Below are 19,893 nucleotides of genomic sequence, written 5' to 3'. Positions count from 1 at the left end.
AGCTCGGCTGCATGGGTTGGTAGCCGGTTGTTTTGATGGCTCAAAAGGCGTTACATCCCAGATATTACAGTGAAATCTGAAAAAGTTTCGATATTCAATCCTGGTCCTCCACAAACCGCCCAATTCGCGTTGACTCAATCACCAAAGATGGGCCGCGGCATCTTCGCAGGCAAGGCGGCCTTCGCCAACGCCACGCCACGGCTGATGCTCTACTGCCTCATCTACGCCATGGGAAGCGTCTTCTTCGGCTAGTGGGTCTCGCTTTTATACTTCTCCCCCAAGATGTCAAGTTCTGATATGTGTCTGCAACCAGCGACGGCGCCTCCTTCGGCGGAGTGCAGGCCATGACTCCCTTCATGAACAAGTTCGGCTCTTACAGCGCGACCAAGAAGGCGTACTATCTCCCCAGCCGCACGGCGAGCTTGATGAACAGTCTGCCGTTGCTGGGGAAGTTCACGGGGACGGTGGTCGTGGGGCCTATTATTGAGAGGATCGGACACCGGAGAGCGATGGGAGTGACATGTTTGGTGCAGATTGTGGGAGCCATCAGTGAGTACATACGCTTGAGAGTGGTGAGAAAGAGATGCTGAAGAGGGGGTGAAGTCCAGGTTACGAGTAACCACGCCGCGCAGTTCGTCACGGGCCGGTTTTTGGTGTACACGGCCGTCGGCCTGGTCGAGAACGTAAGCTGGCAAAAGTCCAAAGAGTAGCTCAACCGCGCCTCGATTTCTGACGTGTATCACTACCAGGTCGTCCCGACATACCAATCCGAAATCGCCCCCGCCCCCCTGCGCGGCTTCTTCGTCGGCTCAATCCAGCTCTGCCTCACCTTCGGCTCCCTCATCGCCGGCATCGTCAACGAGTCCATGTCCCGCCGGACAGACAGCTCAGGCTGGCAGATCGCGACGGCGATCCAGGCTCTGCCCGCCGTGCTCATCATGTGCGGGCTGTGGTTCACGCCCAACTCGCCCCGGTGGCTCGTCTTCAACGACCGATCAGACGAGGCCATCGCCGTTCTGAGGAAGGTCAGGAGGCTGGAGGATGTGGATAACGGCAGGCCTGAGATGGAGATTGCGGCCATGCGGGACGAGGGCCAGATCGGCAAGCGGGAGAAGGGGCCTTGGAGGGATCTGTTTAGTGAGAAGAATAGGAGGAGGACTGGGTGAGTTGCATGATCCGTGTCCTCTACTCTGGAAGATCCGGCCTAATTGCTGAGGAAAACAGGATCGCGTGCTCCATCATGGCTCTTCAGCAGCTTACTGGAGTGACCTTCTCGAGCTCCTACGGCCCGACGTTTTACAGATCTGTTGGCTTAGCAGACAAGGCCTTCGTCTATGCCGTAAGCCCTCCTCACCCACGTCAAGTCCATCTCATCACTAATCTTCAATCATAGGTCGTCAACAACGCAACCTCCGTAGTCACAGCCATGATGGCCATGGTCTTCCTCGACATGTTCGGCCGCCGCACTCTCGTCTTCCACGGCGGCTGGTCCCAGGGCGCGTTCCTGATCGCCATCGGCGCGCTCGGTCGCAAGGCCAGCCCCAACGTCCACGAGAGCAACGGCATCGTCGCGGGCATGCAGCTGTATACGTGTATCCTCCACATGACGCTGGGTCCGGGTGCGTACATCACTGCCGCGGAGGTGGGGACGCAGACTCTGCGTGAGAAGACGATGGCTTTGTCGGTAAGTTCTCCAATCTCCATGACCACCCGTGACTCCTGAGATGGTTGCTGACTTGGTCCTCAGACGGCGCTCAATGTTGTCGTCGGGTTCATCGTGGTCTTCGTGACCCCGTACCTCCTCGCCGAGATTGGGGCCGGGCTGGGCTACATCTGGGGTGGCTTCGCCTTCTTGACGTCGATTTGGGCATGGTTCTGTATGCCTGAGCTTAAGGTGAGTACAGTGGGTAGACTTAGATGTCTTGAGGTTGATAGCTGATCATGCAACAGGGCCGAAACCTGGAAGAAATTGACCAGCTATTCGAAGCCAATATCCCCGCTTGGCAGTTCCACAAGTTCCAGACGGATGGTCTCAGTCATGATCTTGCTGTGCTGGAGGGAGGAAAAGCTGACGCTAAGGTTGTTGAGCAATTGGAGGATACTGAGCGAGGAGGCGCCGTCAATCGGTAAGGAATATGGCTCAAATGGACCATGCATTGAAGGAAAGCGCATACTTTTCACCAGCGTTATTCGCATTAAACCAGCACGGAAGAGATAATGGTCAATCGCCATGATACGAGGGGATTTTTCTTGAAGATCCCAACACTAGAAGATAGCTAGCGGCTTCCACCCTACTCGCATAATCTTCACCGCTGCAAAGGCCACAACTGAAGCAGCATACATGACGCCAGTGAATACGATTAAGGCCTGATAGCTTCCTCCCTGCGCCGCAATAATCTCTCCTGCTATAGGCACCCCGAACAAACAAGAGAAAGAGGCGGCCGTGTACGACGTCGCGTAGTAGCGGCCATAGTTCTCCGTCTTGCACAGCCGTCCGATGCAGACGGGGCTGATGCTAATGTTGTTACCGCTAGCAAACCCAAACAGAATCACGAATACCAGGATGCCTGCCATGGAAGAGCCAGCAGGTAGCCAGATTGCCAGGCACGCAACGCAGCTCAGGAACAGCGCTGCGATATGCGAGTTGAAGGGCCCGGCGTAATCTCCCCACCAGCCGGCTAGGACACGACCTACCACACTGCCTGCGTTGAGGATCGTCGGGATCTGGTATGCGAAGTCGGTGTCGAAGCCTTTGCTGATTGCATAGCTTGAGATGTAGGTGAGGGGTATAAAAAGGGACCACTCGAAGAGGAAGAGACCGATGGTCGTCATCGCGACGGCTGGCTCACGCAAGATTCGCAGGTCTGGATGAGGCGACGCATTAGGGGCGGGAGGCAGACGCGTGTCGATGAGGAGGGTCGCCGTGCCGCAACAGACGAGCACGATGAACCCGATGGTCCGAATAGCCCAGCCCCATCCTTCGCGTTCAAAGAGGTAACGCAGGATGATGGGATACACGATCCCGCCGAAGCAACCGCCCGTCGAGGCGATGCCCGTGGCCAGTCCCCTGCGGTGGTAGAACCAGTGACCGATGGCAGCGAACGAAGGTGTGAAGAGGAGGGAAGCGCTGCAGCCGTTGAGAACGCCGAAGACGAGCATGAATTGCCAGTATTCTAGTATCCAAGGTTAGCGGATGCGGTGAATACATGGTCTTAGGGGCCAAAAACGGACTTGTCGAGAAACTCAACAGCATCTGCGCGGCTACCACGCCAATTGTGCCAGCCAGGATGAGCCACTTGGGTCCGTACTTGTCGAAGAGAGGCCCGACATAGATGCCGCAGAAGAAGACTAGAAACATATACGTTGAGAAGATCCATCCGATGGTGCCCTCGCTGTAGCCGGCGAGTTGGTGGGTGCCGACGTAGGCATGGAGTGTTGCGATGGTGTTGGATATGCCGAGGGCTGAGAAGGAGGCAAACCAGGAACCTAGGACGACGGACCAAGCTCGAAGTCCTCCTTCTGGATAGTTATGCTCTGAAGGTGCCAGTACCGCGTCGGTTGTCACACTAGGTGGTTGTTGAGACTTCTCGTGCTGTTCTCGTTCTTGGGTAACATGGCCATTTTGAGTTGCGAGCTCTGGGTCAGGCGTGGGCCTTGAAGTTGAAGATCGCGATGCCATAGCTGGAAGTGGGATGTAGTCAAGATACAAAACATCACACAGCACAGTGCTGAGCAGCCAAGAACCCAAGGGGCATTATATCAAGCCCGAAAGTCAATCGCTTTTATTTCAATCATAGGGTCATCAAATAATTCATCCCCTCTCCAATTAATGTCTCTCAGTCAGCCCCCAACCTGTCCGCTCAAACTCTTCGCTCGCTCATGTTTTTATTTGGTAACACGCCCTACAATGACATGTCCCGCTGAAATTGGAAATGAACTAGAGAGGGACAATTGGCCAGACCCGCTAATGGCCCAAAACTAAAACAAAGAGATCCATCCTACCAATCGTTGAGTGTGTCCTTCCTTTGACCAACATCTTCGAGTCGGATTGGGAAAGTTTCGCCTTAAAATTGGCCCCCGGCCTCGGCTTCGGCTCAACGCGCATCGGCAACGTCAATCGCGCCTTGAATTGACCTTTGGTGGGGACGTGTGCTGCGGGATACCGAATGATTGGCGGGAGTCTTTCCGCAATATGACGACATCCGAGAATCGGCAACTCTATCAGCTTCCGATCGGAAGCGCATCACAAAGGTCTCTTGCAGAGTAGCATCTCTCATTGGGTCCTTACCAACACTCAAGTTGAAGACCGGTCAAAAGATGCTTGCCAGTCTACTAATTGACCTCCTTGGTCAATTGGGGGCTTTCCCACTTGTGAAGCTGGTTGCCGGTCTCGTCCTCCTATTGGCCTTCACAGCAACTGTTGTTCTTCAGAATGGCAACATCAACAGGGTACGGAGAGAGCTCCGCCATCTCCGGAGACTCGGCGTATCAACAAGCAACATGACGGATCAGTTCGACGCCAAATACGCCGCTCCGGAGGACACCGAAACCAACGGGCCGATCCGCATCAAGTCTCTCTACATCCACCCTGTGAAGTCATGCGGCTTCATCGAGGTCAACCGCGCATTGCTCACCAAGACCGGATTTCTGTACGACAGATGCTTCGCCATTTCCACCGAAGTCGTCGACCCAGACAATGGCTCAATAACGTGGAAGTTCATCAGTCAACGTACCAAACCCAACATGTGCCACATCAACACGGAGATATGGCTTCCTCACAAGGATAGTGATCCCAGCGACCCTCTTGTGCAGGCTGGGGGCTGTGTTATGCTATCATTCAAAGATCCGGATCCTCCATCTTGGACTCAAAAGTTGGAGACCCTTCTTCATACCTGGGATCCTTCCGCCGTGCCGGAGGTCTTCTTGGTGGCACCTCTTCAGCCTACATCGACAGAAGTGGAAAAGCTGAATATCAGGATTAAAAAGTTCGGCATCCACGCTCGTGAGGCTAGCGGACTGGATCTGGGCGACATCCCGTCCGTCGCAGCCGCGCTACCCAAGCTCAAGAAATACCTCCAAATCCCGGAGAAGCGCGGCCTTACACTGATGCGATGCACTCCGGATACCTTGACCCGTTGCGACAGAAACCTCGCACCGCTAAAGTCCATCGGAACACCTTCAGTTCACGGCTATACGGACCAACAACCCGTCAACCTCAACTCCCTCTCCTCAGTGCATGCCGTCTCTGCACTGTTACCACCAGAAAACCAGCCCTTGGATGCACTACGTTTCCGCGCAAATATCTGGATCACGGGTGCTCCGGCCTTTGCCGAAGAGTCCTGGAAACGCTATCGAATCTTACCAAAGGCTGTTTCAGATGAGAAAAGGGCGGAGGTTGCGCCAAAGTTGTCGGTTGTTTGCCGTACGTCACGGTGCACGATGCCGAACGTCAACCTTGAAACAGGTACCTTTGAAGCAGATAAACCAGTCGAGGGAAAGAAGAAGGGCAAACCGCAGCCGAGTGCGACTTTGATAGAACACCGGACGGTCGAGAAGGGGAATCCATCTGCGCTAGGGTATATTGGTATGCATTGCGTACCGGAGGATCAGGATTTAGAAGAAGCCAAGGAGCAGAGGGCGGGCCTGTATGTTGAGGTTGGTGATGAAATCGAGGTGCTAGAAACTGGGGTTCATCTGTTTGGTTCCACAGCGAAAGACTACTAAACTTACATTTATTAAAGTTCATTTGGTCAGAGGCAATGCTTTTCTTCTCCAGAGTACTGAAGCCTTTCAATGGTATCAGAAGCTTGGCAACGTAAGATCTACCTATCCTGTGCCTCGACTTGTCTACATCTATCAAATACCAGTGATAACAGCCCTTCCATACATCTCCTGGTTCATCAACTGCCCGACGATTTCCTCCGTGTCATTAATATGGAAGTATTCGACGGATGCTCGAATGCGACCTTTGACAGCCTCCCTCAATAGCTCAGACATCTCCTTCTCGGTCCCGACCATGGCGCCTTTGACATTGAGAGCTATGTAAGAGCAGCCATGTCAGCCTGAGTACCAGTTAGAATGTGATGGAGACTTACCCTTGAGAGCACACAAGGTGACTGGTATGGGAATATCGAAATCGTTACGAGGCAACCCGACGCAAATAATTGTTCCCATAGACCTGACCAACTTGGGCGCCGTGATGTAAGCGTCTTCCGACTCAGGCACCACGAGGACGGCGTGAGCTCCCTCCCCTGTCAACTCCATGACCTTCTTATCGATGTCCTCCCTCGTGTAGTCAATGAAAACCTCGGCTCCGTTGTCACGGCAAAACTGATCGTGACCACTAGAGTCAACTGCAATGACTCGGTAACCTCTCATTCGCGAGGCAATTTGCACACCTAGATGCCCCAGACCGCCCGCTGCCCCTTGGATAACGACCCAATCGCCAGGAGAAAGGTCGCCTTCCAACTTCGAAACCGCACCCATCATGGTCAGACCGGCACACAGCAAGGGCGCAACTTCAGCGTCGGGCAACCCGTCAGGGATTTTTGTGACATATCTTGAATCAGCCACGACATATTGCTGGAGCGTTCCGGGGCGATGTTTGCCGGTGTTGAGCTGCTTCGGGCAATTATTCTGGTGTCCGCGGATGCAGACCGAGCAGGTCCCACAGGCACTGTAAAGCCATTTGACTCCGACCTTTTGACCAAGAAGTTCTTCGGAAACACCGGAGCCCAGTTTGACGATTCTCCCAACGCCCTCATGGCCTACGATGGGGTCGTAAACACCCCAACCCCGGAAAGCTCGAGTCTCCGATCCGCTATGCAGAGTTCCAGTCAGTCGTTAATAATCCATATGATGATCGTGAGAAGATGTACCAAACACCAGTGGCCCTGATGCGCACAAGAACCTCATGAGGCCCGGGAGTTCCGACAGGCACATTGTGCTGGACGACGATGCTGGCGTTCGGTCCTGGGTGTCGAATAATAGCGGCCTTCTGCACCGTAGGCAACTCGTCGTCTTCGTCCATGTTGAGAAATCGCAATGGAAACAGTATGAAAGAACACAGAGAAAAATTTGAGGCTGAAAAAGGAAACGCTGTTGCGAGACGGTGCTCCCTGACGGAGTAGTCTAGCACGGTGGAGCATACCCCGCGCCGGGTCCTGCGGCCGGCATTGTCGCAGCCGTCGATGTGGGGAACTTTCGGAGTAGAGCCGATGGGCTGCAAGATCCGATGTTTTTTCCTTTTTCTTTTTTTAGTGAGTTGAAGTCCGTAATAAGGTTTTAGGAGTTACATGTGATGCAGATCTATTTTGTTGAATGAGGCGGCTTGCCCCGGATTCTCACAAAGTGGAGGCTAGTCACATTTCACTTTGGCGAACGTCATGGACTAGGCAGACAAGTTGGGATGTGATGAAGTAAACAACGTATCTCAAAACGCACCGTTATGGTTACTGAACCAAGTTAATGTGAGTCGTTGGGTTGGGTGACCAACGTAGCATCTCCATGTTGTGATGCAGTTCCTGTATCTTTGGACGAACACATTAGCCCAGGGTCGTTTGCAAAACATTTACACATATGCAACGAACGGCATACATATTCAACTTTGTACTATCTAAGCTAGCGGATTAAACCGTTGAGGCTTGCGAATTTTTTTGTGCCTGTGCGGCTTCGTTTGCTGTCTACTCAGATTACTCCGAACGAGGACAACAGAAGTAAAGGCAATGGCAGCCCGTGCGAATAACAGTAGTAACAGCAATTGTAAAGGTAGAGACGACGAGGACCACCGTCACAGTAATACAGAGAATACGTCAATTCGCAAGAACGCAATCTCTGTAACTAGCACAGAAGAAATAAGAGATCCATTCTCTAACATGTCAGGTCATAATTAACTCGGCCGGATTCAAGAGCTGAAAAGAATAATGGCAGCACCAACACGGACGTCATGTCAGCACGTCTGAAAACTTGAATGTCACGCTTTCTTGAAATCTGGAAATCCACAGACCATATCGTACTATCAACCCGACTGTTCCGACTTCCTCGGGTTTCGTGAAGGCGGTGAACTTTGAATGCTTCAATTAGTCCAAACCTTTTTCTGATACGGGTAGGATTTAAATTGCAGATTGAGTCAGTATCTCGTTCTTCTCGCATTCCGTGCGAGGTAAGAGAGGTGACGCTAGAATACAAAAGAGTCGTAGTGTCGCAGCTCCAACTGATGTCACTATCTCACACACAACCACAAATTCAACCATTCAAACCTTATCTCAACTAGCCAGGTGTTCATCCGATCAACTATTGGCATTGGCACGTCTTAAAAATGCTTTCCCAACACATCTTTGTCCTTATCGCGTAAGTATTCAGACATGATTCATCTGCCGACTCGCGCTTACCTCTCGATCACAGCGCATTCGCGGCCGGCTCGCTTGCGTCTACTGCCGACTGCAAGGGAAGCTTCTACGCTGGCGTTTGCCAGGACGTTCACGCCCCAGGAGCTCGTCATGACGCACTCACCCAGAGCTGCTGTCAGTCTCCCCATGGAACGACCTATCACGATGGCCCTGGAACATTTGTTCGTTCTCCGCTGGTTTCATTATCTGAACAGGAACATAGCTAACTAGAAGTTTAGTGCTGCACAACTTCTGACTCTGCGGCTATTTCCTATATGTCTTCGTGCTGTTCCAACAGCGGCAAGAACGCCATCAACTTCAACCCCGCTTAGATTTGATGTCCTGAGTGCTTCTTAACGAGATCATTGGCAAGACGTCGGAATGCAGGGAAACAGACCCGGGATCATGCACATAACCTGTCAAGATGCACTTTTCCATGGTTAGACTACATGCGTCAGCTACATTGTAACTTCATCTTAGACGAATGATTGAAAGGCTTGGAGCAATACTTAACGTGCATCGGGACACGGCAGAGTGGATGCTCTGCGCGCGTGCTCGCTTGATCTTCTTACCAGGTCCAGTAGTTCCATTTTCTTCTTTGCTCTCCGTCCAATATCAGCCGAATGTGGGAGGAACCTAAAAGTCGGCTCAAAGCTTATTGCGTACCTAGTCTCAAAACTTCAATAACTACAAGTGCATTCCTACATTTGGGTATTGTGTTATTGCTTGGGTAACAAGCCATCCTTGTGTGTCCGTGATGGCTCGTCTCAGATCCTTCCCCAATCGGGGTGATATTCCCGCCCAGGGCCCCATCGCTTGTATGGCTGGTCCTTGGCCCCCCGCGAATTCTGTCACACAGCGCCGTGGGACGTTCCGCCTTCTAAATCAGGCACTGGAGTCCTCCGTGCAGATGTGAACACGGGTGAATTGTTGCCCCGACTGTCACAAGGAATGGGCATTCATTTTCAGATATTCAAGATATGAAGTTGCAATCGAGTTTAGCTATGATGCAATCAGACTGGGCATCTCATAAAGCCGCCTTGGCGGCCTTCACTGTTTCTCTTTCAAGCAATCGCAGAGTTACAGCGTTCCGTCGCATTCTTCGGCCCCAATCGGAGGCTCTGTATCTTGCGGCGAGTTGCAATTGCACCAAAACGTCAGGCTTGAATGGACAGAGTAAAATTTTGGAACTCATATTACTCTACGTGCGGATTGGAAGTCTGGCCAAGAGTGTCACCTAGACGCTGATCGTTAGTTGTCCTGTCAGGCTGTGCAAGGATCAACGCTTCGCTTAGCCACATCGATAACATCTTGGCTAATATCTAGGCAATTAAAGTGAAAAGCAAACCGAAAAGTTGGTCAACTTAAAAAGTAACAACCGAGCCGACCGAGGTGATCGCGTCAAATCATTCGACACAGCGCGCGGGCGAGTGGGCTATCCCCCGCCTTTACCGCCTTACAGTGTTCATCCGTAATGATGACAACCCCTGAGCCAAGACAACCCAGGCCATGTGCTTTGCGTTTATAATACGAACATATTTCCAGTCCTCGAAGCAACTCTCGTCACCTCCGAATCATTCGTCTCAACCTCCTTCATTCTGCTCAGTCATCTCAAATTCACAGGAACAAAAATGAAGTTCTCCATCATCGCCGTTGCTCTTCCCCTCATTGTGGGCACGAGCGCTGCCGCGGTCGTTGAGCGCCAATCCCCCAACTGCGAACCCTACAACAACGGCACTTCTGCCCCCTTCCCCCACGAGCTCGTCTGGGGAGAATGGTTCCTTTGCTGCAGCTACAATGGTCCTGACCCTGGTGTACGTCAAACTCAAACGCAAACCTTGACGCGGAGACCTTTCAAGGCCCCTTGCGCCAGGAAAGGAATTACTTTTGCTAACGAGGCAACAGACCTACCAGAACTGCTGCGACAGACAGGGTGCGGGAACTGGAAGCGGTTTCCCTGGATGTGTGGAGATCTAAGGCTTCGAGGGTCGGGACTTCAATTCATGTTAATAAGACGCTCGCAATGTCTACGGGCTTTGACAACAGTCAATTTGAAAATTTGAAATATTTCATCAAGCATGCCTTGAAACTTGAGGGACTGTAGAATCTTTTGCCCAAGAGCAGGTACGAATGCACATCAGAGGTCATGCAGCCACGGTTACTACTGCGTCTGCATGTGATATTGCAGAGCCATCCTTCTCGCCAGGTCCTTAGAAGATCAGCTAGGAGGCTGCTCTGCCTCGAACATTAAAAAACATTAGGCAGGGCGATATTGCTGTAAGGCTAGTCACGTAACTTGGTTCCTGTAATGCGCCCAAGAGGTCTTATCAAGAGCAGTAGGCAACCAAGACAAGCGTACTTGAATAACAATAACTAGAACGGTTGGTTCGAGGAAGCAGCGTTGCCGTCGGTGGGCATTACTTCAAGCGGAAGGGTTAACGGAGGGTAGAATGTGAGTTCAAGACCCATCGAGACATCGTGAGGGCTTCACTGACTTCCCGAATAGGTAACAGTAGTCAAATTGGATCAAGTATGTCAAGTCAAGCAAGGTTTCGGTGAAAATTCAGTCAAAGAGCCAAGCCTGCCCCCCAGGCTTGACTTCTTTGATTAGTATGCTGCGCTGCCGGTTAGGGAATACCCAGCACCAAACGAATGGTATGTTTCACAGCACCTCTGTTTGGAATTTACATGCTGTGTATTTCCTAATATGTCCTACTAATGTTCCCAATTCACTATCTCATTGCTTTAACTTCAATATGTACAATTACTATATAAAAGCTTCCATAAGTCATGCGCACCAGCACTTGCGAACTGTAGTATTTAAGGCTGGACCGCATGTGCGTTCTCATTTGCTGTCTCCAGCTTACTCGCGGCTAGCGAAGCGCATCATACCGGCTCCGACGTCAAATACGGTCACCAAGCTGTTCATCATGGTGTCACCCAAGATGTAAGGTCCCTCGCCGCCGTCGCTGACACCAAGCAGACAGACAAAGGTGCCATCGCCATTGTCGACGGGGTCGCTGGTCTGGATCAGGTCGACCTTGTCGGCGTAGAAGGTGTGCCCATTGATCACAACTCCGAAGTCTGGCACCGTAGCGTTGCAAGGAGCGTAGTACGCGCCTGAGAAGAAGTTGTACAAAGAACCGGGAATCGCAGCTGCGAAAGCATCGGAGATGTCTGGATACATGGGTGAGCCAACCGTCGTTCACTAGAGCTAGGACATCAAAAGGTCACTTGATCACTTACCAGAAGGCACGTACATCAGAGTAGTGCCACTGTCGACGATGGTAGGAGTAGTGCTGTTGTGAGAACCAGCGGGCTTGGAAACCGCGGTATTCCACTTGCTCGAAGCCAGGGTCTCGTTGGTAGTAGGAGCCATGGTCACATTCTTGATGACGTAGCCGTCGGGAAGGATAGTGTAAAAAGAATACTCGGTCTTCGCCTTGGGCATACGGGAGGAGAGGGCGATCTAGTTTCAAATCAGCGTCACCTTTCCGCTCGTCAACTACTTGGACAACTCACCATTCGGATGGGCGTGCTAATGAACTCGCCCTTGGTCTTGACAGGAGGCAAACCGCCGAAAGCCAATTGACCAGTCTGAGACTTGCTGTCCATGGCCATGCTGAAGAGATCGGGCTTGACGATGCCCTTCTTGGACATGGTGGTAAAGATAGAGTCGTAAGGCTTAGACGCACCAGTGGCGTCGTCATATTCGCTGGTGAGCAGATCATAGGCGAGGCCGAGTAAACCGCTGGCGACGTTGTCGCCGTTCCAGTAAGACTTGTTCACCAAGGCGACCTCTTGGTGGGGCACCTCAAGACCAGCTAGGGTGATGTCCTGGTAGCCCATCAGCCCTGTGGCGAATTCGCCGTCACCGTAGGTGATGTTGAAGTGCACGCCGGGAATGGAGCCATGCTGGAAGGTACCGTTGTACGTGGGCCCGAAGTCGCACAATGATGTCTGCTCACCACGGTTCCAAGTCAGATCGTCTCAATGCAAATTCGCCCCTGCGTCGGGTGCTCTACCAAAATGCATTACTCACATCGTTCAATCTCGTGCCGTCGGAGTCTTGGCAAATAAAGTCCTTCTGCACAGCCCACGTATCGCTGGATCCAGAGTCAACGATTACTTGCAGCGTCTCATCGCCAAAGCCAATGCTGGCGATGTACTCGAAGCCATTCAAGTCGGTCATGTTGGTGACATGACCTGTCTTGTACAGACCGTTCGCACTAGGTCCGTTTCGAATGGACTGAATCCATGTCTGAGCAGGGGAGGTACCAGCAACTCTGTTCAGCTGGAGGACGTGAGGAGACACTTCCAACGGCTCGCTGTTGACGCTGCGCTTCTGCAGAGACGACAAGTCGACCTCGGCGATGTCGAACTGGAGAGGCACGCGGGATGCGGCCGCAGCGGAGCCAATTAGGCTTGCCGCCGATGCGATAGCGGCAACGGACTTCATAATGAGCGTAAGAGGTTGGTGAAAATGAATAAAGTCTTGCGAGTCTATACACCTTGTGCAGTCATCTCCGCAAGATGCTCTATGGCTTGGCGACCAGGCGCCATGATTTTATACCCATCCCTTAAGTGCGCGTTCGTACACAGGAATTCGCGATCACAGTTCCACTACATGGACCCATTTGATGTTGGCCGAATAGCCGAATTCTCAATTTCTCCGTTGCTCGTGTTATTGATAAGCGCTGGGGGGAAAGAATGGTCTCCTGCCCGAAAAGGAAGGAGAGGTCTCTGGAGCATGGACAGTGCCTGGGACACGATTCAAGCTTTGGCTAAGCTTTTGTTGCCGATCTACCGAGTCAGTGAGCTAGTCTGAACGGCCCGCAGAGACGACGATAAACATCTGCGGCAGTTCAATATCAACGATAAGATCTCATGACCCTTTGTTAAACTTAAGTCGGACCAACAGCTATTTATCGTCTGACGACAAGCCTCCCAGATAAGATGTGCTTTCTCGCTGGTGGTCTGTGGAGTCGCCTGGTCACGGCAGTAGGTCCAAGTATACCGAGCCATGCCGACTTCGAGTTCTCCTTGTCTTCCAGATGGTCCTCACAGAGGCGAAAGTTTCCTTTCCCAGATGTTTAGTAATAAAGTCTTTGGAGATTAGATTGGACGTTGATACCAGTGCAAAGCGTCGACTCCGAGTTGCGTCTGCAGTCGTCTCAGAGCTAAATGACAGGCCGTCAACACCTTTCTTGAACTTCGACGTGCCAGGCCTCGCTGAGTCGCTGACCCGCATTGCCTGTAATAATTACGCCCAGCCTTGTGAGCAATCAGACGTGTGCCATATCTTGTCGACATTCCTTTCGAACGACATTTGGTATTTGATTAGCAAGTCTAATGTTTCCTCACTAGTCAGTCCATGATCATATTTGGGAGGCCTTTCTTTTTCTCCCTTTTGACGTGTTCCCGACTGACCATGTACTTCTTCATAAGAATGTGCAACAGATAGTCAGCTTCTATTCGCCCGAAATCTGGCAGCCCCATCTTTCGCTGCTGCACGCCGATCTGTACCGCGTTACATAAGACGTCACGCTGCTGCCTGATCAATATGCTCACGTTCGAGAGGGGGCTTCACGAAAGCACTCTGCTGTTTGAAATGTCAATCAGTTTTGGAGCCAAACTGACTTGTCTCGACATATTTTCAGTTGTAGTTATTCACGAAGATGGACTTACCGACATTAGAGATTCCACCGGCTGAACCCAAGCGAGAAGACACCCTGCGGATCAGAAAGTGCCGTTGGTGCCCAGATCATTGGAAGCATGATTGGACATGTTCTTTCTGCGAGGCCACACCTTTCGAGCGACCCGATAACCCACTTCTCTGCGAAGTTTTCCAGCCATGGGATGGTTTCACACACGTGGTATTCTGTCAAGATGACGTGTACGCGCCGGTTAACCCGCAATCTTTCGATGTTGGGGCCGACGGTTCGCAGGACCACCCGCAGACAGATGATCATTTTGACCAGGGCATTTCGGACCTCAAATTCTATCCATTCCAGCTCTATTCCCAACAGAAAAGATGTGTTCTCTGCTCTCACGTAGGCAAGGAACTCGCTGTCTTCGGCGAGGGGAATGCTGAACTTGCTATTTGGAGACCTTTCCCGGTGCACCACCGTCAACCCACTGAAGGGATTTCTGCCGACGAACAAGCTCGAGCTATGGTTGAGGAATGCATTCTTCCCATATGCTTGCGAATAGAGTCCAATGGTATAGTTCAATTTGAGCCTCTCGTATTGGAGCTCGAACTTCAATATGAGTTATGGGGCCAAAGATTACAGGCTATTAATCGCTGGGATCGATCATACAGCAATATAGCAAAGCTCAAGCAGTACCTTGAAAACTGCGCCAACTATCATGGCCACAAATGCAATGTTCCGATATCTCAAACGCCGGTCCCGGCTGGCTTCCGACTCATCGATGCCGCTCTTCGATGTATCATCCGGGCTCAACAGGGGATGGATTACATGGCTCTGAGTTCTCAATGGCGAACCGCGACGGCCTACCCAGAGGCAGATCTTCAATTGACAAAGAACAACATGGATGAGCTTGAAGTACCTCATTCTTTGAAGGAGTCACTGATACCCGAGGTGATCAGTGACGCGATGCTGCTGTGTAGGAACATGGGTCGCCGGTACCTATGGGTAGATCGACTGTGCATTGTTCAAGATGATGACCATCTCAAACTCTCACAAATACAGGCCATGGACACGATATATCAGCAGGCTTTTGCTACCATCGTTGCCTGCGCTGATGGTGTCGGCACTGGGTTGCCTGGTCTTGTTGACAGACCACGACAACGAAACCTTGACAATCGATGCTGGCATTTAAGTATTGACGGACACTGCGTTGGAGCCAGCATGATCATTACATCTGAGGCTGTCGAGAAGTCTGAGTGGGCTACAAGGGCGTGGACTTACCAAGAAAGGTTGCTTAGCCGTCGGCATATCTTTTTTGGTGCTTCGGACGTTTTCTTCAGTTGCTTCCACGACAACTTAAGACTTGGCGAAAAAGAGGCCATCCCAAGCGACCTCCAGCAGATAGGTCGCCAGTCGCATGGCCAAGGATTCGAGACCGGTCTTCGCCGGAGCGTATCACATCATGGAGATTTTGCCGAAATGTATGGGCGGCTGACTGAAAGCTATACTCGCCGAACAATGACTTACAGGAGCGATATTCTGAACGCTTTTGAAGGAGTGCTGAAGGTTTTCGGTTTCTTGAGCAACACTCCCATTCTCTTCGGGATCCCTGAACGTTTCATGTTGCAGGCCATTCTCTGGGGCTACGAAGGCACGCAAGGCTTAGCGGCCGAGCCCCCCGGATTGCCCACCTGGACATGGGCGGCGTGGGCAGGCCAAGCCCTATTCGATGATCACCCATTGAGGTTTTTGCGTCCCCTCAGTCGGTTCCATTTCGGCAATCTGGTTTCGCTGTTCTATTGCGACCAAGTCAACGGGGTTGCGCGCTTGCGGCTGCTAGAAGAAGACCGAACCTGGTTCAACTCAAAGCCACTTAGATGGGGAAGCAGGCCAACGTCTCACAGCAAATACTTGGCGACACCATCAGCAAAAGCAGACCTGGGAAGGATCCGATCGGTGCCTGGAACAATTGCGTGCATGGCCCTTTGAATGCCCTCGAACACATTGATATCGATGATAACACCCGGAGAATGGCTGAAGAGCACCCTCATTGTCTGGTCTTCAACACTACTGTGGCTCTACTTAGACTCAGAGCCCTGCCCGGGGACGATGGAGAGAGTCAAGAGACTTCAGCCATTCGAATGGGTATATACACCGAAGAGGGCTTAGTCATTGGAGAAACTGCGTTAATGGACAGGGGGTTGGCTCAGAGGCAGTTCGTTGAGGAAACATACCCTGTTTTCGCTCTTGCTGCTGGTCACATGTTTAAAAGTGCTGACAGAGAACGTGTCTTTTTCTCAGGGAAGTATCCATACTTTCAACTTTTTGAACCCTGGGCGATTATTGTCATGGTGGGATCCAGACAAGGTTCATTGTACTCAAGGCTGGCTCTCGGGAGAGTTAGCCCCGAGACTTGGACGAGTGCGAATCCACAATGGAGCCCGGTCATCTTGGTTTGACGACTGATCGATGCCACAAGATGGCCTTTGATGGTAATCTGGGATGGCGGAAACTTCTAGCGGTAAATACTCTTGATTTATAAATAAAAATGGCTGCGCTTGAAAAGTTTTCTCGGCCGATGTAGTACGCGGTTAGGGGTTCGGGTACTCGGCCCCTCAAACCTCTCAACGAATTGCCGACTTACTGCCATCTGAAATGACGCTCGGTGTTCCGCGGCCAGCTAGTACAATCCTCCCACAGTCCTCGAGAAAGCAGATGTGTGTCACAATGCCGGAGACAACCGCATCATTCAGCGAGACGCGACGACTGATGCGATGACACGCACAAGTAAAAACGCAACGAGACAATGGCAGTTCTATTCATAATCGCGGCGTCAACCCGCGGATCTTACAGAGCAACCCGAGCATATCGTATTATGCGGAAGAGGCGTTCAGTTCCACCAAAGAATGCCTCCCTGTGATGGCAACGCCCTGGGATCGGCTATCCGCGGGCGCCGAGGAATTAGTGGTTCTCAACCAGAACAAAGACACTTCGCTCGTCCGACAAACAAAAGACAAGGCTATTCTGTGCAAAATAGGATGATGTGAGAATTCATCCAAAGTTTACCATTACGCAAAGGCCAGCCACCAAGAAATAAAGTGCTATTTTGTTGTCTTCTTTGATACAGCATGGAAGTTGCCGAAACGCACCTTGTCACCGGCGGCAGCGGCTTCATCGCACAACATCTCGTCAACGAACTTTTATCGCAGGGTATCCGCGTAAACGCGACAGTACGAAGCCTCCGAAATGCCAAAAAGGTAGCCTCTCTCAAGGGTCTTCAAGAAAAGCATGCAGGGCGATTGCAGCTCTTCGAGGCCGACCTCCTCAAGCCTGGATCTTTCAAGGAGGCGATGCAGGGGTGCTCGGTGGTCCATCATGTTGCATCACCATTTATGATGGCGGAGATGATCAAGGACGGGCAGAAGGAATGTGTCGAACCGGCGTTGGAAGGTACCCGAAATGTACTCGCAAGCGTCAAAGAGACAACGTCAGTAAAACGTGTTGTTCTAACATCTACAAGTATGTCCGCGCATTCCACTTTTCTACGACGAAAGCAACGTCGTTTCGGTAAGAACAGGCTGCTGACTTCGAAGTTGTGTTTGCAGTCGGGGCCATATTTGGGGACTACGAGGACGTCAACGACAAGATGGGAGGCACCTTATCCGAAAAGTACTTCAACGAGACCAGCACCGTAACGCACAACCCATACCACTACTCCAAAGTACTCGCAGAAAAGGAAGCCTGGGAAATTGCCAAAGAAGAAAGCCGATGGGATCTTGTTGTGGTTTGCCCAGGACTAGTCCTTGGACCGCCATTGTCTGCCGGATCAGACTCAGGCAGCTTGTTTCTGATCGACGAGCTTCTCAGTGGCAAGCTGTTCTTCGGCGTACCCAACCTCAATTTTGCGACAGTAGACGTGCGTGAGGTTGTTACAGCACATATCAAAGTTGCATCAACACCCACAGCAAGTGGTCGATATATCGTGGCGTCACGAGACATGGCCAATTTTCTGGAGATGTCAAAGCTGTTCCGGAGGCTGAGTAAATCAATGCTCATTTCAGACCACCTTCTTCCTGACTTTCTAGTTCGCGTCATAGGACCTTTTTTTGGCTTAACGAGGAAGTGGATATCAATGAACCTGGGTACCAAGTTCGCCGTGGATAACAGCCGGAGTATCAAGGAACTCGGAATTGAGTATCGACCTCTGGAGACTACTCTCAGGGAGCATTATCAAGCATGGAAAGGGTGACAATTGATTGGATTATGGAGTCAAGCGTTCATGAACAGCGGTTCTACCATCGACTATACGACGATTCGTTGCATACACATACCTTACATAGCATGCTTTCCTAGATACCAACATGAATGAAAGGACCTCACTTAAGCACGCAGTTCTGCCCCGGAGATGCCAACCTATACTCCTTAACGGCTTCGTGCAGCGCAGTCGCCGCACTTAGCTGTCCGTCGCCCATTCTATTTTCAGTGGGGGACATGAGTTTCTTGTAGAACCTCCTCGCTACCTCCCTGGCTGCAGCGTCGTCTGCTCCCCACATGGTCCCTGTGACGTGCTGGAAGCCCAACCTCTGGAAAGAGTAAGCCAGAAGTATGGCTTCACCGGCAAGCTTGCTGTCTGTCTGCTGGGCTATAGAGCATGCTGAAAGATAAGCTACAGAGCCCTCTTTGAGCTCAATCTCCTCAAGATTGGCACTCGTCAGATCTGCAGGTTTTTCGTTCTTAACGAGTAGAAGCCCGCTTCTGTTCGGGTCGTTGTTGATCAAGGCGCCATGCCAGCTGAAGTGCACAAACGAAAAGTCCCGTATCTTTTTGAGAACAGTTTCCAGGTCAGGTTGGGCTAGGCGAAGCAACCTGTCTGCTCCAACAACTGCTCCAAAAACTGCTCCAATAGCATCTTGCTCGTAGTTGGTGTTCAGACGGCGGTGCCGCGGCGGATTGGTGGACATCGTGACCAGAAGCATATTCTGATTGTAAATGACTGGCATTCTTGTCTCGGCCGTACGTGAGGGCCTTGAATCATAATATATAGGAACAAATTATCCGACTCGGCGCGTTTTCTTCGGGCCCACCTGGAGTTGCACGCCGCATGGAACGGCATTCTTCCCGCCAAACCACATGTGATCCACCACAAACAGCCCGAAGATTTGAGTTCAGTGACCTCCAGGATTGAAAGAACTACCACGTTCCATAGCCAACGAAAGCCGGCCGCGGTGGAAACGTTTGGAGAGAACGGAGGTCTTCGTATATCCCTCCTGGCTGGGTTCCCATGGCCGCTGAAGACTGAGGCATGGTTCTGGAGAGCGACAGGCGTCAGAACTCGCAGGGTAAGGGATTGGATTACTTTTACTGTAGCAATCATGGCATCGATGCGGACTTCGGACGCGTTGATCGTTACAATGGGACCACCTGTCACCAGTTGCGTCATCTGAACAGCGCTGAGGGGCAACTGGACCTGCTCAAAGCCTTCCGAATGCCTGATCTCATCTTCTATGGAAGCCATTTACTGGATCATAGATTGCTGAAGTGCCGTGTCTATTTGGTAGTGGACAGCGGGCTTCAACTGCCTACTTGCATGTGCAACTTTGGTCCTGAGGTAAATGTAAGCTTTGGCGTGTTCGGCGTATCATCGCTCCTTGAACTCATTGCAAGTCCCGCCAGAATGCAATTCGCCGCCTCTAAATCCTTGACGGCTTCAGTGGGACGGCATCCCACGGCCAGAGAAATCGGTGCCCCAAGGTTTCCAAGAGACACGAGAGGCTTGCAAACGGGTCATGAACATTGATAGTATAGCCTTTGTTCAGCAAGTGCGCGGTTAGAGAGTTCGATACATTTCTCTGTCG

At 51.6% G+C, this 19,893-nt stretch overlaps 8 protein-coding genes across 8 annotated transcripts; 4 read left to right on the top strand and 4 right to left on the bottom strand.

Annotated features, from left to right (window-relative positions):
* Positions 1–147: 147 nt before the first annotated feature.
* ecdD-1 (Major facilitator-type transporter ecdD) lies at positions 148–2,130 on the top strand (the record flags this gene model as incomplete). The annotated part of the gene is made up of 8 exons (XM_032032781.1): positions 148–251; positions 314–549; positions 604–683; positions 750–1,162; positions 1,225–1,339; positions 1,394–1,684; positions 1,748–1,894; positions 1,951–2,130. The coding sequence occupies 8 exons, from the start codon at positions 148–150 to the stop codon at positions 2,128–2,130; spliced, it is 1,566 nt and encodes a 521-aa protein (XP_031887987.1).
* Positions 2,131–2,265: 135 nt separating this feature from the next.
* asaE-0 (MFS transporter asaE) lies at positions 2,266–3,679 on the bottom strand (the record flags this gene model as incomplete). The annotated part of the gene is made up of 2 exons (XM_032032783.1): positions 2,266–3,173; positions 3,232–3,679. 2 exons carry the CDS (start codon positions 3,677–3,679, stop codon positions 2,266–2,268), a joined length of 1,356 nt encoding a protein of 451 aa, XP_031888186.1.
* An 821-nt stretch (positions 3,680–4,500) lies between these two features.
* CGGC5_v011372 (uncharacterized protein) lies at positions 4,501–5,724 on the top strand (the record flags this gene model as incomplete). The annotated part of the gene is made up of 1 exon (XM_032032784.2): positions 4,501–5,724. One exon carries the CDS (start codon positions 4,501–4,503, stop codon positions 5,722–5,724), a length of 1,224 nt encoding a protein of 407 aa, XP_031888187.2.
* A 132-nt stretch (positions 5,725–5,856) lies between these two features.
* alcB-0 (Alcohol dehydrogenase 2) lies at positions 5,857–7,030 on the bottom strand (the record flags this gene model as incomplete). Its single annotated transcript, XM_032032785.1, has 3 exons — positions 5,857–6,038; positions 6,096–6,820; positions 6,879–7,030. 3 exons carry the CDS (start codon positions 7,028–7,030, stop codon positions 5,857–5,859), a joined length of 1,059 nt encoding a protein of 352 aa, XP_031888188.1.
* Positions 7,031–10,018: 2,988 nt separating this feature from the next.
* On the top strand, positions 10,019–10,364 carry CGGC5_v011370 (uncharacterized protein; the record flags this gene model as incomplete). The annotated part of the gene is made up of 2 exons (XM_032032787.1): positions 10,019–10,201; positions 10,293–10,364. The coding sequence occupies 2 exons, from the start codon at positions 10,019–10,021 to the stop codon at positions 10,362–10,364; spliced, it is 255 nt and encodes an 84-aa protein (XP_031888182.1).
* Positions 10,365–11,250: 886 nt separating this feature from the next.
* Positions 11,251–12,846, bottom strand: CGGC5_v011369 (putative aspartic-type endopeptidase; the record flags this gene model as incomplete). The annotated part of the gene is made up of 4 exons (XM_032032788.1): positions 11,251–11,564; positions 11,634–11,856; positions 11,910–12,347; positions 12,430–12,846. The coding sequence occupies 4 exons, from the start codon at positions 12,844–12,846 to the stop codon at positions 11,251–11,253; spliced, it is 1,392 nt and encodes a 463-aa protein (XP_031888183.1).
* A 4,320-nt stretch (positions 12,847–17,166) lies between these two features.
* Positions 17,167–18,287, top strand: TKPR2 (Tetraketide alpha-pyrone reductase 2; the record flags this gene model as incomplete). Its single annotated transcript, XM_066152523.1, has 2 exons — positions 17,167–17,557; positions 17,632–18,287. The coding sequence occupies 2 exons, from the start codon at positions 17,167–17,169 to the stop codon at positions 18,285–18,287; spliced, it is 1,047 nt and encodes a 348-aa protein (XP_066008318.1).
* A 127-nt stretch (positions 18,288–18,414) lies between these two features.
* CGGC5_v011367 (uncharacterized protein) lies at positions 18,415–18,999 on the bottom strand (the record flags this gene model as incomplete). Its single annotated transcript, XM_032032790.1, has 1 exon — positions 18,415–18,999. One exon carries the CDS (start codon positions 18,997–18,999, stop codon positions 18,415–18,417), a length of 585 nt encoding a protein of 194 aa, XP_031888185.1.
* Positions 19,000–19,893: the final 894 nt, after the last annotated feature.

The sequence above is a fragment of the Colletotrichum fructicola genome (genome assembly GCF_000319635.2).
Source record: "Colletotrichum fructicola Nara gc5 chromosome Unknown KSG_Nara_v1_contig06, whole genome shotgun sequence".
In the NCBI taxonomy this organism is placed as follows: Eukaryota; Fungi; Ascomycota; class Sordariomycetes; order Glomerellales; family Glomerellaceae; genus Colletotrichum; species Colletotrichum fructicola.
Note: the sequence above shows the minus strand (reverse complement) of the source record. Positions and strands in the feature narration are given on the sequence as shown.